General features: G+C 47.9%; 1 protein-coding gene across 1 annotated transcript in view; it reads right to left on the reverse strand.

The window, feature by feature from the left end:
- Positions 1 to 3,235: 3,235 nt before the first annotated feature.
- LOC110513177 (UPF0606 protein KIAA1549L) overlaps positions 3,236 to 23,281 on the reverse strand; it is a 150,812-nt gene continuing 130,766 nt past the window's right edge. The window contains exons 15-22 of the mRNA XM_036981293.1: positions 22,513 to 22,643; positions 22,040 to 22,272; positions 18,974 to 19,106; positions 11,298 to 11,699; positions 11,033 to 11,130; positions 10,362 to 10,672; positions 9,943 to 10,094; positions 3,236 to 4,469 (exon numbers count right to left, since the gene is read on the reverse strand). Of these exons, the coding sequence (XP_036837188.1) occupies positions 4,200 to 4,469; positions 9,943 to 10,094; positions 10,362 to 10,672; positions 11,033 to 11,130; positions 11,298 to 11,699; positions 18,974 to 19,106; positions 22,040 to 22,272; positions 22,513 to 22,643 (1,730 nt within the window). The 3' untranslated portion in view covers positions 3,236 to 4,199. The remainder of the gene's footprint in view (positions 4,470 to 9,942; positions 10,095 to 10,361; positions 10,673 to 11,032; positions 11,131 to 11,297; positions 11,700 to 18,973; positions 19,107 to 22,039; positions 22,273 to 22,512; positions 22,644 to 23,281) is intronic.

Consider the following 23,281-nt stretch of genomic DNA (forward strand, 5'->3'; position numbering starts at 1 on the left):
AGTCCTCCGACCGGTATCCATGTAGCCAGGAGGAGCGAAATGGACGAAGTCAACGAGCTGGCTATCCTGATGATGGAGTTGGAGTTGGGAGAGCAGATGGGAGAGCCTTTAGATCACGGGAGATGTAAAATACAGTGCTATTTTTTTCATATGACAATCTGACTTCCAACGCGCTGTTTCGTATTGTAGACCTAGTAGGTCTATGTGACAGACAGACAGTTTGGGGCGTCTGATGCTGTTGTCTATTACAATGTTAGACCTCTATGGAAAATTAGTGCCAACACTTTTATAAATTGATTGATTCTCTTTCCCTCCCATTATAGATTACTTCCTAAACAACCTTCATACATCTGTCATCCAACAACTGAGAAGAGAAGGATTCAAATCAGGGAAAAAACTATAATGATTGTATCAGAATTACCTTGACTAACAACTATTTATGTTCATAAATAAATCATATATTAAAGTCACAAACCACATTCTTCATCAAACAGCCAATCTGTCATCCCTTTTATTGAGTTAATCTGCAAAGATTCAGATCACATAATCTGCCATCTTGTTTCTCTCTTCAGACTGATGTATCAGCATTCACATGTGAAAAGTGTTCATTTCATCACAAAACTGGTCAGCATCTACATAACAGACAGAAAGGGTTTCATTTTACAATACTGCAGCTATATGGTAACATAACCGTCCATCCTCAACCATGAGTGTTGTCAGTCCATCAGCAAAAGAGATGCTGGAAACAGAAAAGCAACAGAGTTCTGGTCTGGAGTTACAGTAAGAGAGAGTATTCCTCTCCTATTTACACTCAGACACACAGGACGGGCTGGAAAACCCAATCTCCCAGGGTGCATCTGAAAACAGAAACTCTACTGTACAGGGGGTCAGTACAAAAGGAAATCAGGGGGAAAAACTATGACCTACATCTGAAATAATGCAATAATGTGTCGTCATGATAAACACAGAAGGAGAAAATATGTTACATTTTTGGGACAATTCTTCATTTTAACAGTTTATTTTTGTGTTGCAATACCACCTATGATGTGTGAGGTGATATGCTCTTCCACCCATCCTTTGGTATACTGTGACCAAACGATTACACTCTCACTTGTTCCTCTTATCAAAGATAATCAAACCAGGCTCATCTCAGCCTTGGTTTCCATGTGTAGACTCATGCATGCCATGTCCACCCATTAGAATACCAAGAGCCACTGTATGAATACTGTACTGAAAAGGAGCTTCAGACAAGGTGTGTTCCCTCACTGGGAACGAGAGAATAAAAGCCAGAATCCATGGAGAGGACCAAACTTAGGACTGGGAGCTGCCCTAACCTTTTCACCTTCCTGTCCAGCAACAGTTAACATAACACCTATAGGATAAAGTGCATTTGAGCTGGTTCTCGTTAAAAATAAAAAGTTACAGTACAATCATCAAGGAGGAGATCAAAGTCATTGGGATCGACATTCACAATATGATGTAAAGAATGCACTGCTGACAGGGGACCTTGGTCTTCAAAGGTCAAACTAATAGCTATGTAGTTAGTGTCCCAGTCCACCACTGTCCATATGGACTGTATAGTATCATTATACCTACTAGAGGACCTTGGTCTTCAATCCTGTGGATTTTGTGCATTAAACCAGAGATGCACATCTCCAGTCCTAAAATGTCAAAGAGTCAGTCTGCTTTTTGTCTTATCTGATCATTACTAGAAGAAAAAACATTACAGAATGTAGAAATGTATTGTGTAGAACACAGATATGACACTCTGTTATATAGAATCATTACAGTGCAATACATACTTTCTCTAACATTTGCTGAGTGGATTCTGTGGCCAATTTATGATTTCTTTATGATTTCTAAAGATTTCTAAAGAAAAGAGAAATCTAACTGAGCACTGTGTCAGCATTTAAAGTGTCCTCTCTCCTTTCTGTTAAGAAACACATTACATTTACAGTTGTGTTAAACCCAGTCCAACCCAGTGCCCAAGAAAAGGGCTACAGTACTGGATTTCTGATCATGTTCACGTTGTGAAAGGCAGTTTGGAGGCATCGCCAAGAAACAAGTGAAATTGTTGTTGGCATCCTTCAGATTCAAGTGTTTGTCGACACAATAATCACAGTTTATGAGGCACATGTGTTCTGACAGGTGTGTCTTCCAAACATGGTGTCAGATCTCAACTCACCATTCATATCCATTCATATACAATACCAGCACCTCCTTTTCATAGGAGAAAATCAACACCCTTCTTTAAATCTACTGACTTCAATTGTGCCTAATTTGTGGTCCAATGTAATTTGTGGTCATGTTGTTTTCAAACTACTTGAAATTATACTTAGAAGACATGGCTGAGCACAGACAAAGGGAATCTGACTCAGACCTCAATTGTCATTGAAGAACATAAGCTAAATCCCCTCTCAGTCAGAGGATGGAATACCCAGGGCCATTGGAGATGACAACAAAACAGAAGTCAGTCTTTTAGTTGAAATGAACTTGTTCTATAAAAAGAGCTAAGATACATGACATCCCTTTACATGCTTATATATACACATTATACAACGGGTGGGTCTAATCCTGAATGCTGATTGGTTAAAACCGCATTCCAGCCAGTGTCTATTCCACAAGTTACCACCGGCTAAATCTATGATGTTAAAATGTCTATTTACTCTGTTCCATATGACTGCGCAATCCACTGTCTCATCATCCCAGCCAAGCAATTTATAAACTTAATCTCCACTATAAAAAGCATCTAGACATGATCTCCCATTTCCTTTAGACTAACATTTAGTTTTCAACAGCAGAGTGTTGTATTAACCTTGCTGTCTGTTTCTCTGACATTTGCAACATTGTTTCAATATTCAAATTCAACCTCCAGCTGTCCCATAGTAATGAACATGTCGGGAGTCGGGACAGGACAGACAGGCAGCGTTTCTCAACAAGTCAAAATTATGAATCAGCTGGTATCGTTTTTATGGATATATACAAAGAAATGTAAATTGAAAAAAGGTCAAATGAAACGAAGTGCAGCTAGTTTGCAGTCTTTCCAGCTTCAGTTTGAAGTGATTGTGTTAGCTGTGTTGTTGGTTAGCCTCTCTGAACAACAGTGTCCTGACAAGTGAGCACATTTTGTATGCCAGGACAAATCGAGCCTCAATAGCTCATTGTTATGGATTAATCCTAATAAATATCTCTAGAAAACAGCTAAAACAAATGCAACTACTTTGCTGTTATTCTAGCTGTAAGTTAGTCTTAGTTGGCTAACGAGAAAGAAAAGGATAAGAACGTTGCCAGCCGGCATGGAAACGGAACATTTAGAACAAATGACTGGGTCACATCCATAAATACAGAACAAAAAGACTGAACGACTCTGTGCTTCTCTACTGTAGCAACCAAACTGATAGAACGGACGACAAGCCGGCTAGATTTGTGTCAGGACTATATCTTGTAGAAGGATGTAATAGTATGACTAAATTAATTTTAAAAAATTATAATAATGAACATATGTCAATCATTATTTGAATATGTTGGTAACACATTGTATAAAAGTGATGCCCTCGAAACCGGTGTTTGGAGAATATAGTGCCACGGTCTGCCTGCCCTCGAAACCGGTGTTTGGAGAATATAGTGCCAGGGTCTGCCTGCCCTCGACTTCATCTCAGGCCTAACAACAACCGTGCCAATATATCCTCCAAAAACCCTTGGCTCGTTATCACTTCATTCTGATGTTCTGAAGTGGTTGGACCTTTGTGCATGAACATGTGACGACTCTCTCTGCCTCATCAGTTCTATTGATGTCATGACATACTCCTCTGTGGGTTGCTAAGGTTACTGTCCTGGTTAGTGAAACACTCATCTTTCATTATTACAGGTCTTTAGATGTGGGGATGACAGATGTACAATGTAAAGGAACAGGTAATGTAACTATAGAGACATCGTTAAGAAGAGATGACTGACAGTTTGAGATAGAACACTTTCACTCTTCAGTAACTCCAAAATAACAGCATGATGATGAAACGTGGGATTTTCCCACTTTGAGAGAGGTGGGGGAGAGAGAGAAATAGAAAGAAAGAGGCTTTTATCAGTCTTAATATACAAATGTCAAAAAAGTTGAGTTTGAGAGTTTGTTTTGTCTCTAGTGTTACAGCATGTTCAGAAAAGAGAGTGCTGCAATTCCACCTCCCGGCCACTAGAGGGAGGGATTACACCTGGAACTCAAACATGTCTGTCTGCTTCTTGGCCAGCTTTGCCACCTCCTGGCGGATGGCCTGGACCAGGGCGGATGTGGAGAGACTGCTGAGGGGGACTCTGTCTCTGGGCTCCCCCGCATCGGGCAGGCTCTGCTGGGACGCGGCGGTGGTCGGGGTGGGGGGTGGCCCCATGGCCTGGCCGTAGTGTAGGGGGAGTCTGGGGGAGCTGCCTTGAGGGTAGCGGGGATGAGGGAAGGCCTCCACGTACCCTGGGAGAGCCACCTGGAAGAGAGGGTAGGCCAGGTGTCACCAAAACTACCACACAGGGTTTGATACCCACCAACACGACAGGAAATACAGCTGGTGCTTTGTTTTTATTTTCCAAATTCAAAAACATATTATCCTTATTGGATCAGTGTGCTGGGTGAACATTGTCTCTCTTCCACATGTATTACACATATTCAAATGGCTGAAAACAAGGGAAAATATACACAAGCACACTTGGATGAAACTCACACAATAAAATAAATTAACAAGTAAAAATTAAAACGGCGATTAAAATATCTGTGACTTTTAAAAATGGACTTTCGATTCAAACCAAGCATTTGAACTCCACTTATGGGTTAGTTTAGAATGTGGACATGAGATGTGTCTGACTCTACACACACAACTAATCATAGAAATACCCAAAAGAAAAAAGAAAAGAGGTGTTCATTTAGGAAATGTGCTCAACTACCCCGGTATTTTGCTGTGTCCACTCAACGCCAGCCATACATTCAGTTCAGCAAATGGTTTCTAAATGACACTGGTTCTGCAAAAAACATTGTGTGAAGGCATCTGGTTGAAACAGGCAGACAAACAGGGATACAAAGAACATTCCATACAGAAGAGGAAAGGCCAGTGAGGAGAGGGGAGGTCACATGATCAATAACAGATCTGACAGAGGGGGAAAGGCCAGTGAGGAGAGGGGAGGTCACATGATCAATAACAGATCTGACAGAGGAGGAAAGGCCAGTGAGGAGAGGGGAGGTCACATGATCAATAACAGATCTGACAGAGGGGGAAAGGCCAGTGAGGAGAGGGGAGGTCACATGGTCAATAACAGATCCGACAGAGGGGGAAAGGCCAGTGAGGAGAGGGGAGGTCACATGGTCAATAACAGATCTGACAGAGGGGGAAAGGCCAGTGAGGAGAGGGGAGGTCACATGATCAATAACAGATCTGACAGAGGGGGAAAGGCCAGTGAGGAGAGGGGAGGTCACATGGTCAATAACAGATCTGACAGAGGGGGAAAGGCCAGTGAGGAGAGGGGAGGTCACATGATCAATAACAGATCTGACAGAGGAGGAAAGGCCAGTGAGGAGAGGGGAGGTCACATGGTCAATAACAGATCTGACAGAGGGGGAAAGGCCAGTGAGGAGAGGGGAGGTCACATGGTCAATAACAGATCTGACAGAGGGGGAAAGGCCAGTGAGGAGAGGGGAGGTCACATGATCAATAACAGATCTGACAGAGGAGGAAAGGCCAGTGAGGAGAGGGGAGGTCACATGGTCAATAACAGATCTGACAGAGGAGGAAAGGCCAGTGAGGAGAGGGGAGGTCACATGATCAATAACAGATCTGACAGAGGGGGAAAGGCCAGTGAGGAGAGGGGAGGTCACATGGTCAATAACAGATCTGACAGAGGGGGAAAGGCCAGTGAGGAGAAGGGAGGTCACATGGTCAATAACAGATCTGACAGAGGGGGAAAGGCCAGTGAGGAGAGGGGAGGTCACATGGTCAATAACAGATCTGACAGAAGAGGAAAGGCCAGTGAGGAGAGGGGAGGTCACATGATCAATAACAGATCTGACAGAAGAGGAAAGGCCAGTGAGGAGAGGGGAGGTCACATGATCAATAACAGATCTGACAGAGGAGGAAAGGCCAGTGAGGAGAGGGGAGGTCACATGATCAATAACAGATCTGACAGAGGGGGAAAGGCCAGTGAGGAGAGGGGAGGTCACATGGTCAATAACAGATCTGACAGAAGAGGAAAGGCCAGTGAGGAGAGGGGAGGTCACATGGTCAATAACAGATCTGACAGAAGAGGAAAGGCCAGTGAGGAGAAGGGAGATCACATGGTCAATAACAGATCTGACAGAGGGGGAAAGGCCAGTGAGGAGAGGGGAGGTCACATGGTCAATAACAGATCTGACAGAAGAGGAAAGGCCAGTGAGGAGAGGGGAGGTCACATGATCAATAACAGATCTGACAGAGGGGGAAAGGCCAGTGAGGAGAGGGGAGGTCACATGATCAATAACAGATCTGACAGAGGAGGAAAGGCCAGTGAGGAGAGGGGAGGTCACATGGTCAATAACAGATCTGACAGAGGAGGAAAGGCCAGTGAGGAGAGGGGAGGTCACATGATCAATAACAGATCTGACAGAGGGGGAAAGGCCAGTGAGGAGAGGGGAGGTCACATGATCAATAACAGATCTGACAGAGGGGGAAAGGCCAGTGAGGAGAGGGGAGGTCACATGATCAATAACAGATCTGACAGAGGGGGAAAGGCCAGTGAGGAGAGGGGAGGTCACATGGTCAATAACAGATCTGACAGAGGGGGAAAGGCCAGTGAGGAGAGGGGAGGTCACATGGTCAATAACAGATCTGACAGAAGAGGAAAGGCCAGTGAGGAGAGGGGAGGTCACATGATCAATAACAGATCTGACAGAGGGGGAAAGGCCAGTGAGGAGAGGGGAGGTCACATGATCAATAACAGATCTGACAGAGGGGGAAAGGCCAGTGAGGAGAGGGGAGGTCACATGGTCAATAACAGATCTGACAGAGGGGGAAAGGCCAGTGAGGAGAGGGGAGGTCACATGGTCAATAACAGATCTGACAGAAGAGGAAAGGCCAGTGAGGAGAGGGGAGGTCACATGGTCAATAACAGATCTGACAGAGGGGGAAAGGCCAGTGAGGAGAGGGGAGGTCACATGGTCAATAACAGATCTGACAGAGGGGGAAAGGCCAGTGAGGAGAGGGGAGGTCACATGGTCAATAACAGATAGACAGAGGAGGAAAGGCCAGTGAGGAGAGGGGAGGTCACATGGTCAATAACAGATCTGACAGAGGGGGAAAGGCCAGTGAGGAGAGGGGAGGTCACATGATCAATAACAGATCTGACAGAGGGGGAAAGGCCAGTGAGGAGAGGGGAGGTCACATGGTCAATAACAGATCTGACAGAGGGGGAAAGGCCAGTGAGGAGAGGGGAGGTCACATGATCAATAACAGATCTGACAGAGGAGGAAAGGCCAGTGAGGAGAGGGGAGGTCACATGGTCAATAACAGATCTGACAGAGGGGGAAAGGCCAGTGAGGAGAGGGGAGGTCACATGGTCAATAACAGATCTGACAGAGGGGGAAAGGCCAGTGAGGAGAGGGGAGGTCACATGATCAATAACAGATCTGACAGAGGAGGAAAGGCCAGTGAGGAGAGGGGAGGTCACATGGTCAATAACAGATCTGACAGAGGAGGAAAGGCCAGTGAGGAGAGGGGAGGTCACATGATCAATAACAGATCTGACAGAGGGGGAAAGGCCAGTGAGGAGAGGGGAGGTCACATGGTCAATAACAGATCTGACAGAGGGGGAAAGGCCAGTGAGGAGAAGGGAGGTCACATGGTCAATAACAGATCTGACAGAGGGGGAAAGGCCAGTGAGGAGAGGGGAGGTCACATGGTCAATAACAGATCTGACAGAAGAGGAAAGGCCAGTGAGGAGAGGGGAGGTCACATGATCAATAACAGATCTGACAGAAGAGGAAAGGCCAGTGAGGAGAGGGGAGGTCACATGATCAATAACAGATCTGACAGAGGAGGAAAGGCCAGTGAGGAGAGGGGAGGTCACATGATCAATAACAGATCTGACAGAGGGGGAAAGGCCAGTGAGGAGAGGGGAGGTCACATGGTCAATAACAGATCTGACAGAAGAGGAAAGGCCAGTGAGGAGAGGGGAGGTCACATGGTCAATAACAGATCTGACAGAAGAGGAAAGGCCAGTGAGGAGAAGGGAGATCACATGGTCAATAACAGATCTGACAGAGGGGGAAAGGCCAGTGAGGAGAGGGGAGGTCACATGGTCAATAACAGATCTGACAGAAGAGGAAAGGCCAGTGAGGAGAGGGGAGGTCACATGATCAATAACAGATCTGACAGAGGGGGAAAGGCCAGTGAGGAGAGGGGAGGTCACATGATCAATAACAGATCTGACAGAGGAGGAAAGGCCAGTGAGGAGAGGGGAGGTCACATGGTCAATAACAGATCTGACAGAGGAGGAAAGGCCAGTGAGGAGAGGGGAGGTCACATGATCAATAACAGATCTGACAGAGGGGGAAAGGCCAGTGAGGAGAGGGGAGGTCACATGATCAATAACAGATCTGACAGAGGGGGAAAGGCCAGTGAGGAGAGGGGAGGTCACATGATCAATAACAGATCTGACAGAGGGGGAAAGGCCAGTGAGGAGAGGGGAGGTCAAATGGTCAATAACAGATCTGACAGAGGGGGAAAGGCCAGTGAGGAGAGGGGAGGTCACATGGTCAATAACAGATCTGACAGAAGAGGAAAGGCCAGTGAGGAGAGGGGAGGTCACATGGTCAATAACAGATCTGACAGAGGGGGAAAGGCCAGTGAGGAGAGGGGAGGTCACATGGTCAATAACAGATCTGACAGAGGGGGAAAGGCCAGTGAGGAGAGGGGAGGTCACATGATCAATAACAGATCTGACAGAGGGGGAAAGGCCAGTGAGGAGAGGGGAGGTCACATGATCAATAACAGATCTGACAGAGGGGGAAAGGCCAGTGAGGAGAGGGGAGGTCACATGATCAATAACAGATCTGACAGAGGGGGAAATGGAACCCGTTTCATGTTTAACAGACAGAGAGAGACAGAGAGTATTGTACAATAGAAAATTAGGAACCACATTTTGCTTAGTGGTAGATGAGGAATGAGCTCACTGTCAATCCCTGATAAGGCTCTCTGCAGAGGCTGTCATGAAAATGTCTTCATATTCACTGATGAGTCACATTTTGGTGTCTTACAAACATCCAGGAAAACACATTGAGCTCTGTAACTTTCCATTAGTTTACATAACAACTCTAAGACCTGGGGCAGGATTGGGCTTTCCCTTGTGTGTGGTGTGGTTGTGGCTCGAGGTAGAACATACCATTAAGCACAGATTTAGGATCAGAATATTTCACCCCCATCCTAACTTTACCATAAGGTAACGTATCTGTCCCAGGATCAGTGGTGTTAGCAATTTTTGTTACTCTTCAATAACACAAACCCCAAAGCAAATCAGGGGGAGGAAAATAGGTTTATTCAAAGAGGCCAAATCATAGATGTTATGGTCATTCTCCCCTGTCCTCAGTGATTCTCTCCAGTGGTTCTCTCCCCAGAACAAAGGGACAGCATGTAGTTTTATAACCCAGCCCTAGCCTGTGCTTGACCAATTAGAATTCCTTGCAATAAAACTAGCCAATGGCCAAATAACAAGTATCTTATTTCAGAAGACATATTCCTCCCATGTCTCTGAACCATTGAGCAATAATTCCCTATTACAGAAAAAACACTATTCCCTTCATCATTATTACTCTATTGACTTCTCGTCCTTTTGACCTCTCATCCTCTGTCTCTGCGTTGTTTATTTATCTTTGACCTATTCTTACAGTGGGTAGCTACTTCTACCTACGCGGTGAGTGTGGAGAGTAGGGGGGGTTCTTACAGAGTCAGCCCACTGGGGGGGCACGTCCTCAGGCTCGGGGGGGTAGGACATCCAGGATGGGCTGTGGTAGGAGGACGGGGGCGTGGAGGCAAAGTACTCAGAGTAACCCGACCGCGAGGCTGGGATGGCGTACACCGCTGTGATGGGGTTTCCTGTGGGGGGGTTAGGAGGTCGTTATACAGGGGAAATACTACAATGACAACCGCCATTACTGGAAGAAGAATCAAGTTGTTCTACAATTGTGAAAAACAACAAAGTTAACCTAGACCTAGACCTAAACCTAAATCCTAACCCTAATTCTAACTCCTAACCCAAACCCAAACTCCTAACCCAAACTCCTAACCCAAACCCTAACTCCTAACCTAGACCCTCACAAGGATAATAAAATAAATTTAAAAAACAGACAAACAGGTTCTGACCTGAGTAGGTGGACATCGGCTGTTCTGCTGTGACTGAGGGGAGTGCTGCTCTGGAGAGGGGGACTGAGGGGAGTGCTGCTCTGGAGAGGGGGACTGAGGGGAGTGCTGCTCTGGAGAGGGGGACTGAGGGGAGTGCTGCTCTGGAGAGGGGGACTGAGGGGAGTGCTGCTCTGGAGAGGGGGACTGAGGGGAGTGCTGCTCTAGAGAGAGAGACATAGGGGGCGCTGCTGTCATTATGCTGGGTCTGCATATCCGTCATGTTGGTCCCAGACTCTGAGATCCTGGCCGTGGACCCCAGGTCAGGCGACGAGCTGAGTCAGAGAGAGAGATAATGCTCACATCGCAAAATCACATTCACATGCAACACATATTCTTCACCTCAAGAGGACAGTGGTGCTCCATATAAGACCCACAGTAACACTGGATTCTCATTGCTATTCATGTCATCTTCCTCTGCACTGATTCTGCTTTCAAATGTGCAGTATACACGACTGAGATCAGTCTGGCCACACTGCATTTCCCTGGTGAATATTACCATGTGAATGTTGGGGAGTTCAGTGATTCATTTTTGGTTGAGAGTGAGGTGTTGCAGCTTTGATTCATTCGAGGAAAGAATAGTGTTATGGGGCTGTGTGTGTGTGTGTGTGTGTGTGTGTGTGTCCTGGCCGTACCGTCTTAGAGAGGTCCCTGGAGGGGGGCCGGTGCGAGGGGGAATAGGGGGTGGAGGAGAGGTCATAACCATGTCAGGAAGCTGGGTGAACCTAAAGGCCTGGAAGAAGACAAGTCAACACACACATGAATAATATACTGTGGGTTGATGTTTTCTGATAGGAGAAAGTGTCTACTTGTTAAGGTTTAGTCAACTAGAACCAGTACAGTAGTACATTTTGACCTAACATAACCATTCCCAGAGGTTGTATCCTTCCACCCACTCACAGGTTTGGGGAGGCTGCACTGATACATGTCTGCTCCGTACGCCGGCACCCACTGCAGCCCTCCTCCCCGGCCACGGCTCATGGTTCCCGGGGCACTGGTCACCACGTCAGAGTAGGGCAGGGGTGGAGGTCCGGGGCTGTAGTGGCCGTGGTGGTAACCGTGGTGGGGGTGGGGATGATGGGAGTGGTGGTGGCGTCCGGCTGTGGAGGAGTGTCCCCCTGAGGCCAGGCTGAAGGCCTCCTCCAAGAGCAGGTGCATCTGCTGGCGTACCTCGTCGATGGACGGCTGGGAGCTCAACGTGGAGGTCTCTGAGTGACCTTTGACCCCTCTGGGGCAGACATAACCCCCCCGCGGGCCAATCAGACGATCCACGTTGGTCTCCTCAATCAGCTCCGGTTCAGTCTGAAACACAGAGAAAAAGAGGGGAATTGGTTACGCACACACACACACACACACACACACTGCCCAGGAGGTTGGTGGCACCTTAATCAGGGAGGACAGGCTTGTGGTAATGACTGGAGCAGAATCAGTGGAATGGTATCAAACACATGAAACACATGGCTCCATTGGCGCCGTTCCAGCCATCATTATGAGCCGTCCTCCCTCAGCAACCTCATACACTGTTCACACTTCATTTCCAATTAGTACTAGTAGAGCTAATACAGTTCAGACCTATCAGAGTAGAGTCATTGTCTCCCAGACCTATCAGAGTAGAGTGTCATTGCCTCCCAGACCTTTCAGAGTAGTGTCATTGTCTCCCAGACCTATCAGAGTAGAGTGTCAGTGTCTCCCAGACCTATCAGAGTAGAGTGTCATTGTCTCCCAGACCTATCAGAGTAGAGTGTCATTGCCTCCCAGATCTATCAGAGTAGAGTGTCATTGTCTCCCAGATCTATCAGAGTAGAGTGTCATTGTCTCCCAGATCTATCAGAGTAGAGTGTCATTGTCTCCCAGATCTATCAGAGTAGAGTGTCATTGCCTCCCAGACCTATCAGAGTAGAGTGTCATTGTCTCCCAGACCTATCAGAGTAGAGTGTCATTGTCTCCCAGATCTATCAGAGTAGAGTGTCATTGTCTCCCAGACCTATCAGAGTAGAGTGTCATTGTCTCCCAGATCTATCAGAGTAGAGTGTCATTGTCTCCCAGATCTATCAGAGTAGAGTGTCATATTCTCCCAGATCTATCAGAGTAGAGTGTCATTGTCTCCCAGATCTATCAGAGTAGAGTGTCATTGTCTCCCAGATCTATCAGAGTAGAGTGTCATTGTCTCCCAGATCTATCAGAGTAGAGTGTCATTGTCTCCCAGACCTATCAGAGTAGAGTGTCATTGTCTCCCAGATCTATCAGAGTAGAGTGTCATTGTCTCCCAGATCTATCAGAGTAGAGTGTCATATTCTCCCAGATCTATCAGAGTAGAGTGTCATTGCCTCCCAGATCTATCAGAGTAGAGTGTCATTGTCTCCCAGATCTATCAGAGTAGAGTGTCATTGTCTCCCAGATCTATCAGAGTAGAGTGTCATTGTCTCCCAGATCTATCAGAGTAGAGTGTCATTGCCTCCCAGATCTATCAGAGTAGAGTGTCATTGTCTCCCAGACCTATCAGAGTAGAGTGTCATTGTCTCCCAGACCTATCAGAGTAGAGTGTCATTGTCTCCCAGACCTATCAGAGTAGAGTGTCATTGTCTCCCAGACCTATCAGAGTAGAGTGTCATTGTCTCCCAGACCTATCAGAGTAGAGTGTCATTGTCTCCCAGATCTATCAGAGTAGAGTGTCATTGCCTCCCAGATCTATCAGAGTAGAGTGTCATTGTCTCCCAGATCTATCAGAGTAGAGTGTCATTGTCTCCCAGATCTATCAGAGTAGAGTGTCATTGTCTCCCAGATCTATCAGAGTAGAGTGTCATTGTCTCCCAGACCAATCAGAGTAGAGTGTCATTGTCTCCCAGATCTATCAGAGTAGAGTGTCATTGTCTCCCAGACCAATCAGAGTAGAGTGTCATTGTCTCCCAGACCTATCAGAGTAGAGTGTCATTGCCTCCCAGATCTATCAGAGTAGAGTGTCATTGTCTCCCAGACCAATCAGAGTAGAGTGTCATTGTCTCCCAGACCTATCAGAGTAGAGTGTCATTGTCTCCCAGATCTATCAGAGTAGAGTGTCATTGTCTCCCAGATCTATCAGAGTAGAGTGTCATTGTCTCCCAGATCTATCAGAGTAGAGTGTCATTGTCTCCCAGATCTATCAGAGTAGAGTGTCATTGCCTCCCAGATCTATCAGAGTAGAGTGTCATTTTAGTGCTCTCTTAGGCTCAAACAAAAACTCTTCATTCACTTTATTAGCACCCTGCAAACTGGTGATGCTGCCCCGGTTTAGGGAGCCATGTCCTTTACACAGAAACACACCACAACTCCAAAGACACTCGTGCCAAGTACTTTCTCTTTACAGCACTGAAGGACTATCCCACAATGCATTGCAACCCCCCCCCATTTCATGATTTACGAGCACAGTGCTACAACGGTAAATGAACAGTCCCCTGATAGCTGGGTGGAATGCCACTGACTCAACCAGAGATGGTCAGATGAGAAATGTTCAAGTGGCTTTAACGATTCAGGAAGCTATACTAGTTGTTGTTGACAAGATGCTGACTAAGTTAGCCAGAGCTGCTTGATGGTACACTGTAGTCCTGTAATATCTCACATGAATAGGTGTTCAGTATTCCTCCAGTGGAACTGCTGTCTCTCTGGTTGGTCTCTGCAGGGTAGAGTGCTACCGGGACAGTTTTGTATGGAGTGTGAGTTGTGTTTCTGTTTATCTCTCCATCTCCTCCTTCCCTCTCCTTGTCCCGCCCCCCGTAGATTCATTGTGGCGATAAACAATCCGGCAAATCACTGTAGAAGTAATTAAGCACTGCGGTAAACTACTGGAGGTCTGTGTGTGTTAGCCTACTGTTATATCTCTCTCTCACTCTCTCTCACTCTCACTGTCACTCTCTCTCTCACTCTCTCTCCTTCCCTTTTGTCACCCACGCTCTGTGCTCGCTCTGCTCTCTCTATATCCACCTCTCCCTCCTTGCTTTCTCCCTCCAGCCTCTCTCTTCCTCCATCCCACTCTCTCTCAGGGTGATAAATGAGTTGGATCTGAGGGTGCCCTACTTCCTGTGCGAGTGGATGGGAGCAGCCACAGGAGACCTGGCGCAGCCGCCTCATAAATCAGTTCCCTCGCAACACGGACAGGCAGAGACGTGGATCCGCAGTGATATGGCCCGCAGAGCAAGCGTTCCCACTGTTCCACAGTGATATGGCCCGCAGAGCAAGCGTTCCCACTGTTCCGCAGTGATATGGCCCGCAGAGCAAGCGTTCCCACTGTTCCGCAGTGATATGGCCCGCAGAGCAAGCATTCCCACTGTTCCGCAGTGATATGGCCCGCAGAGCAAGCGTTCCCACTGTAATCAATAGAGCCAGTCCTTCTGCAAGGAGCTGACCGAACACGCTAGCACCGGATTCTTTGCAGGTTGCAGGTTTGACACGGTTGTTACGGTTACTGCAGGGAGGCTATGATTCACTCCCACGGGAGGTAGAGAAGGGAGCAGAACAGTGGAGGGAGGAGGTGGAGGAGGACAGGGAGGAGAACAGTGGAGGGAGGAGGTGGAGGAAGACAAGGAGCAGAACAGTGGAGGGAGGAGGTGGAGGATGACAGGGAGCAGAACAGTGGAGGGAGGAGGTGGAGGAAGACAGGGAGCAGAACAGTGGAGGGAGGACATAGAGGAAGACAGGGAGCAGAACAGTGGAGGGAGGAGGTGGAGGAAGACAGGGAGCAGAACAGTGGAGGGAGGAGGTGGAGGACGACAGGCGGCAGAACAGTGGAGGGAGGAGGTGGAGGAAGACAGGGAGCAGGACAGTGGAGGGAGGAGGTGGAGGAAGACAGGCGGCAGAACAGTGGAGGGAGGAGGTGGAGGAAGAAAGGGAGCAGAACAGTGGAGGGAGGACATAGAGGAAGACAGGGAGCAGAAGAGTGGAGGGAGGAGGAGGAAGACAGGGAACAGAACAGTGGAGGGAGGAGGTGGAGGAAGACAGTGAGCAGAACAGTGGAGGGAGGAGGTGGAGGAAGACAGGGAGCAGAACAGTGGAGGCAGGAGGTGGAGGAAGACAGGGAGCAGAACAGTGGAGGGAGGAGGTGGAGGAAGACAGGGAGCAGAACAGTGGAGGGAGGAGGTGGAGGAAGACAGGGAGCAGAACAGTGGAGGGAGGAGGTGGAGGAAGACAGGGAGCAGAACAGTAGAGGGAGGAGGTGGAGGAAGACAGGGAGCAGAACAGTGGAGGGAGGAGGTGGAGGAAGACAGGGAGCAGAACAGTGGAGGGCGGACTAGAGGAAGAGAAGTATGAAGACAGGTTGCTTGGGAGGAAATGATGCTTCTCTATGTAGAGGATATTGACAATAGACTCAAAGAGTTGTTACTGTCTGTGGTAAATGTGATACATATTCTATTAGATGTAATATGTGGTTATTGTTAAAACCAATGTCTGAGATGATTAGATAAAGTAAAGGAGAGAAAGACACTATGCTGTTCTGTTTGTAAAGTAGGAGCTTACTGTAAAACTACCTCGTTCTCTTTGTTTGTAAATGAAAGGTTAAAGGTTATAAGATATTAACAGTGTCTTAGAGATAATTGTGGTGTTTGTTAAGTAGTGATCTGAAACATGACTTCAGGGAGCTGCTCTTTAGCCTCTTGATATTCTAACTGCATCTGTCCAGCATCATCTACGCAGCAACAGTATCACACCACAGGAGAGGAGAGGAGAGGAGAGGAGGGGCGAGGAGGCGGGACGAGGCGAGGCAAGGAAGAGGAGAGGAAGAGGAGAGGAAGAGGAGAGGAGAGGAGAGGAGGGGCGAGGCGAGGCAGATGAGAGGAAGAGGAGAGGAAAGGAGAGGAGGGAAGAGGAGAGGAGAGGCGAGGCGAGGAGAGGAGGGAAGAGGAGAGGAGAGGCGAGGCAGAGGAGAGGAAGAGGAGAGGAGAGGCAGAGGAGAGGAGAGGAGAGGAGAGGCGAGGCGAGGAGAGGAGAGGAGAGGAGAGGAGAGGAGAGGAGAGGAGAGGAGAGGAGAGGAGAGGAGAGGAGAGGAGAGGAGAGGAGAGGAGGGAAGAGGAGAGGCGAGGAGAGGAGAGGAGAGGAGAGGAGAGGAGAGGAGAGGAGAGGAGAGGAGAGGAAGAGGAGAGGAGGGAAGAGGAGAGGCGAGGCGAGGAGAGCAACATGTCTGAAAGGTATCATAAACCACAACTATAAAGAACACCTTATGAATCTACCACTATCATCCATTAAGCAACTCCTTCACTGCAGTCTGATGTGCTTAACTTCAACCACACCTGTATGTGGACAGTCCAGTTCCTGTCTGAGACTTTGACCCCTGGAGAGCTCTATTAGGGGTGCATTCAGGATTGCAATATGCTGTGATGTTGAATGGAACTCACCTCTACACCTTAAGACAACTGCCTTGACTGCAACAGTACCCTGCCAGAGGTACTACAAAACAGACAGTTCACTACCCAGTGATGTGTCTGTTGTGAAACATGCACCAGTCTGAATCCTTCCAAGTCAACACTTTTTACAGCAAGCAGTGAATGTGTTTGTGTTTATTTTGGCCTCAGCACCATACAAAACATTTGGAGCGTGCAGGTACATTGTTTGTTTGTTTGCAACAGGAAGCTGTTGTCTCCAGTCACCTGGGGATGTTAGCTATTTTTGGATAGTAAATCACCTGTAAAATGAGTGGTTTTAACGACTGTGGACATGTAAGCTACAGATACAGTGTCAGGAAAAAGCATTTGCCCCCTTTTACATTTTCTCTATTTTTGCGTATTTTTGATACTGAATGTTGTCAGATCTTCAGCAAAAAACTAATGTTAGATAAAGGGAACCTGAGTTTACAAATAACAAAATAAACATACTTGCATGCAGGACTGCTTTAACTCAGCAACATTTGTGGGTTTACAAGCATGAACTGCTCGTTTCAACATTGTTTCAAAGCCCACCCATCTGCCACTCCAAACCCCACGCATGTGCCACTCCAAACCCCACGCATCTGCCATTCCAACCCCGCCAATCTGCCACTCCAAACCCCACCCATCTGCCATTACAACCACGCCCATCTGCCACTCCAAACCCCACCCATCTGCCATTCCAACCCCACCCATCTGCCACTCCAAACCCCACCCATCTGCCATTACAACCACGCCCATCTGCCACTCCAAACCCAACCCATCTGCCATTACAACCACGCCCATCTGCCACTCCAAACCCCACCCATCTGCCATTCCAACCCCGCCCATCTGCCACTCCAAACCCCACCCATCTGCCATTCCAACCCCGCCCATCTGCCACTCCAAACCCCACCCAACTGCCATTACAACCACGCCCATCTGCCACTCCAAACCCCACCCATCTGCCATTCCAACCCCACCCATCTGCCATTCCAAACCCCACCCATCTGCCATTACAACCACGCCCATCTGCCACTCCAAACCCCACCCATCTGCCATTACAACCCCGCCCATCTGCCACTCCAAACCCCACCCATCTGCCATTCCAACCCCGCCCATCTGCCACTACAAACCCCACCCATCTGCTATTCCAACCCCGCCCATCTGCCACTCCAAACCCCACCCATCTGCCATTACAACCACGCCCATCTGCCACTCCAAACCCCACCCATCTGCCATTCCAACCCCGCCCATCTGCCACTCCAAACCCCGCACATCTGCCACTCCAAACCCCGCACATCTGCCATTCCAAACCCCGCACATCTGCCACTCCAAACCCCGCACATCTGCCACTCCAAACCCCGCACATCTGCCACTCCAAACCCCGCACATCTGCCACTCCAAACCCCGCACATCTGCCACTCCAAACCCCGCACATCTGCCATTCCAAACCCCGCACATCTGCCACTCCAAACCCTGCACATCTGCCACTCCAAACCCCGCACATCTGCCACTCCAAACCCCGCACATCTGCCACTCCAAACCCCGCACATCTGCCATTCCAAACCCCTCCCATCTGCCACTCCAAACCCCGCGCATCTGCCACTCCAAACCTCGCCCATCTGCCACTCCTTACCCCACCGATCTGCCATTCCAAACCCCTCCCATCTGCCATTCCAAACCCCTCCCATCTGCCATTCCAAACCCCACCCATCTGCCACTCCAAACCCTGCCCATCTGCCATTCCAAACCTCACCCATCTGCCATTCCAACCCCACCCATCTGCCATTCCAACCCCGCCCATCTGCCACTCCAAACCCTACCCATCTGCCATTCCAACCCCGCCCATATGCCACTAAAAACCCCACCCTTCTGCAATTCCTTACCCCACCGATCTGCCATTCCAAACCCCTCCCATCTGCCATTCCAAACCCCAACCATCTGCCACTCCAAACCCATCATGCTAGAGCAAATGCTCAAAGTAACTGAAAGATTTGAAATAGTGTTTGAACCCGTCTGCTTCTGAGACCCAGAACACCAGTTCAGATAGGGCCAGTGGGAAAGGACCAGGGTCAGGACCAGGGTCAGGACCAGGGTAAGGACCAGGGTAAGGACCAGGGTCAGGACCAGGGTCAGGACAAGGGACAGGACCAGGGTAAGGACCAGGGTCAGGACCAGGACCAGGGTCAGGGGAGTGGGACTCACGTCATAGCCGCTATTCCTGATGCCTCTCCTGGGTCTCTCCCTCATAACCAGCAGGTCCATCTCTGTTCCTCCGGTACTCGGGCTGTTCAGGCTCTGCCTGCTCCGATAGGTCCGCTGCCTCACCTGAGAATGTCTGCCAATCACAGGGTGTTACAGAGCTCAAATCAATCAGCCAATAAGAAGAGGAATGTGTTAATCAAATGAGTGCAACAAACCGCCTTAGACAATACAGTTAACTAGGAGAAACTCCTGGTTTCATTATCATTGTCGTGGTCATCGTTTTCTTCGTCATCAACCTCATCATGATCAGCAGCAACTTTGTCATCATGAATCAACATTCTATTATATTCTATAGGCCTTTCCAGCCACACTACCGTTCAACAGTCTGGGGTCACTTAGAAATGTCCTTGTTTTTGAAAGAAAAGCACATTTTCTGGTCCATTAAAATAACATCAAATTGATCAGAAATACAGTGTAGACATTGTTAATGTTGTAAATGACTATTACGGCTGATTTTTAATCAAATATCTACATAATGTCTACATAGGCCCATTATCAGCAACCATCACTCCTGTGTTCCAATGGCACGTTGTGTTAGCTAATCCAAGTTTATCATTTTAAAAGGCTAATTGATGATTAGAAAACCCTTTTGCAATTATGTTAGAACAGCTGAAAACTGTTGTTCTGATTAAAGAAGCAATAAAACTGTCCTTCTTTAGACTAGTTGAGTATCTAGTTGAGTATCTGGAGCGTCAGCATTTGTGGGTTCGATTACAGGCTCAAAATGGCCAGAAACAAATAACTCTCTTCTGAAACTCGTCAGTCTATTCTTGTTCTGAAAAATGAAGGCTATTCCATGCGAGAAATTGCCAAGAAACTGAAGGTCTCATACAACGCTGTGTACTACTCCCTTCACAGAACAGCGCAAACTGGCTCTAACCAGAATAGAAAGAGGAGTGGGAGGCCCCGGTGCACAACTGAGCAAGAGGACAAGTTCATTAGAGTGTCTAGTTTGAGAAACAGACGCCTCACACGTCCTCAACTGGCAGCATCATTAAATAGTACCCGCAAAACACCAGTCTCAACGTCAACAGTGAAGAGGTGACTCTGGGATGCTGGCCTTCTAGGCAGAGTTGCAAAGGAAAAAAACATTTCTCAGACTGGCCAATAAAAATAAAAGATTAAGATGGGCAAAAGAACACAGACACTGGACAGAGGAATATTGGAAAAAAGTGTTATGGACAGACGAATCTAAGTTTGAGTGTTCAGATCACAAAGAAGAACATTCGAGAGACGTAGAAAAAATGAAAAGATGCTGGAGGCAATGTGATGGTCTGGGGGGCTTTGGTGCTGGTAAAGTGGGAGATCTGTTCAGGGTAAAAGGGATCTTGAAGAAGGAATGGTATCATTCCATTTTGCAGCTCCATGCCATACCCTGTGGACGGCGCTTCATTGGAGCCAATTTCCTTCTACAACAGGACAATGACCTAAAGCACAGGTCCAAACTATGCAATAACTATTTAGCGAAGAAGCCCTTGTCAACATCTTGACTATATTTCCTATTCATTTTGCAACTCATTTCATGTACTGTATGTTTTCATTGAAAACAAGGACATTTCTAAGTGACCCCAAACTTTTGAACGGTAGTGTATGTCTGAACATAATATCTCCTCTGCCAGATTGATTTGACATAATTGTGTGTTTTTCAATTACTTATCCCTGCCAGCCAATGCTGAAACTCCTAAAACGGCATCATACTGAGGACGTCTTAGAGAGGAGGTAATATGTATGATAATATTGATACATATTTTTCATTCTGTTGAACAAGATGCAGTGATGCAGATCAGTGAACATGCTCTGGGAGTGCTATCTCATCACTCATCACAGTCCTATCAGCAGGCTGAGCATGACTGGAGAGTCTGTCAAACATGTCTCTATGGGAAACTTCACCAGAACCAAAGATGATAGAGACAGGAGAGAGCAGACAGAAGAGAGCAGACAGAAGAGAGGAGACAGAAGAGAGGAGACAGGAGGAGGACACAGGAGACAGAAGAGAGGAGACAGAAGAGAGGAGACAGAAGAGAGGAGACAGGAGAGAGGAGACAGGAGGAGGACACAGGAGACAGGAGAGAGGAGACAGGACACAGGAGAGAGGAGACAGGAGGAGGACACAGGAGACAGGAGAGAGGAGACAGGAGAGAGGACACAGGGGGAGGAGAGAGGAGACAGGAGAGAAGAAACAGGACACAGGAGAGAGTAGACAGGAGAGAGGAGACAGGAGACGGGACACAGGAGACAGGACACAGGAGAGAGGAGACAGGACACAGGAGAGAGGAGACAGGACGAGGAGGGCAACAAGCAGTGAATATGAAGTTTGGTTCTCCAGAGAAACAGAGCAATGAAAATCACAAAACCATCACCTAAACAGCCAACATCTGCCTTTCCTTTATCCTCCTGTACAGTGTGTGTGTGTGTTTGTGTGTGTGTGCGTGTGCGTGTGCATGTCTGTGTGCGTGTCTGTGCGTTATGTACGCATATGTGTTTTTCCCTCATCGGCATCCATAACAAACCACAACTATTCTCTCTCTGTCTACATCAGTAGCAAATGATGGCACGACAGAGCAGGGCAGAGCCGTCCCAATGGAGAGCCCCTTATGGGCTCCCCTGCTCTGAGACAAGTACACCAAATCCTCTTATCTCCAGACTGAAGGAGCAGAAAACCAGAGGACCAGGGGCCAGAGCCCAGCACCATCCCAGAGACAGGAGGGGATTAGTCTGATTAAAGAGGCCTGATGAGACCCTCCTCTGGATCACAGAAAGATGATAATGAAACAATTAGACAGACAGACTGCCGTGCTGAGGGAGCATTTATAGAGAGGGAGGGTTAGATGAGGGCATGGAACTGCAGACAGACAACTGGTCAATGAGGCTGCGTGACAGACACAGAGAGAGTGCCAATCAATGTCCTTGAAAAGCTTTGGAGGAGGGACTATTAAACTACCCACCTACAACTCAACATATATCCCCATCCCCTCCTCTTTTCCCTCACACCCTCCCCCATCTCACCTCCTGCTGGACTTGACGTAGGTGGATGCTCGGTCTTCATCAGGCTCCAGTGGTGGGCCATGCTCTCCAGGTGCCCTCTCATGTCCGTGTCTCTGCCTCTGTGCCAGCGCCCTGCTACCACTCCCGCTGCCATCCGCTGAGGGGAAGTCATAGTACCCTTTCCTCTTAGCCTTCAGCCTCAGCTTGTTCCTGTAGTGCTCTATGTCGGACTTCTGCTTCAGAGCTAGGTTCACCTGGAGAAAGAAGGAAGGAAGGGAGGGAGGCAGGGAGGCAGGCAGGCAGGCAGGCAGGCAGGCAGGCAGGCAGGCAGGCAGGCAGGCAGGCAGGCAGGCAGGTAGGCAGGCAGGCAGGGAGGCAGGGAGGCAGGGAGGCAGGGAGGGAGGGAGGGAGGAGAAAAAGCACAGACATGTAAAAAGTGTGTGTGTGTGTGTGTATGTGTGTGTGTGTGTGTGTGTTGTGTGTGTGTGTCTCACCTCTCCATTTCCATTGAGGATGGCTGAGTCTTGGCTGCGGTCAGAGGAGGCGGGGTGTGAATAGGTGGGCGGAGCAGTCATGGGCTTTATGGAAATAAGCTGCAGGGAACCAAACGAGGTGTCGTAGGGATCTGAACAAGGAACAAGGAGTTAACACACACTCACCACAAAGAACAAGGAGTTAATACACACTCACCACAAAGAACAAGGAGTTAATACACACTCACCACAAAGAACAAGGAGTTAATACACACTCACCACAAGGAACAAGGAGTTAATACACACTCACCACAAGGAGTTAATACACACTCACCACAAGGAACAAGGAGTTAATACACACTCACCACAAGGAACAAGGAGTTAATACACACTCACCACAAGGAACAAGGAGTTAATACACACTCACCACAAAGAACAAGGAGTTAATACACACTCACCACAAAGAACAAGGATTTAATACACACTCACCACAAGGAACAAGGAGTTAGTACACACTCACCAGAAAGAACAAGGAGTTAATACACACTCACCACAAAGAACAAGGAGTTAATACACACTCACCACAAGGAACAAGGAGTTAATACACACTCACCACAAAGAACAAGGAGTTAATACACACTCACCACAAGGAACAAGGAGTTAATACACACTCACCACAAGGAGTTAATACACACTCACCACAAAGAACATGGAGTTAATACACACTCACCACAAAGAACAAGGAGTTAATACACACTCACCACAAAGAACAAGGAGTTAATACACACTC

The sequence above is a fragment of the Oncorhynchus mykiss genome, chromosome 6 (genome assembly GCF_013265735.2).
Source record: "Oncorhynchus mykiss isolate Arlee chromosome 6, USDA_OmykA_1.1, whole genome shotgun sequence".
Taxonomy (NCBI): Eukaryota; Metazoa; Chordata; class Actinopteri; order Salmoniformes; family Salmonidae; genus Oncorhynchus; species Oncorhynchus mykiss.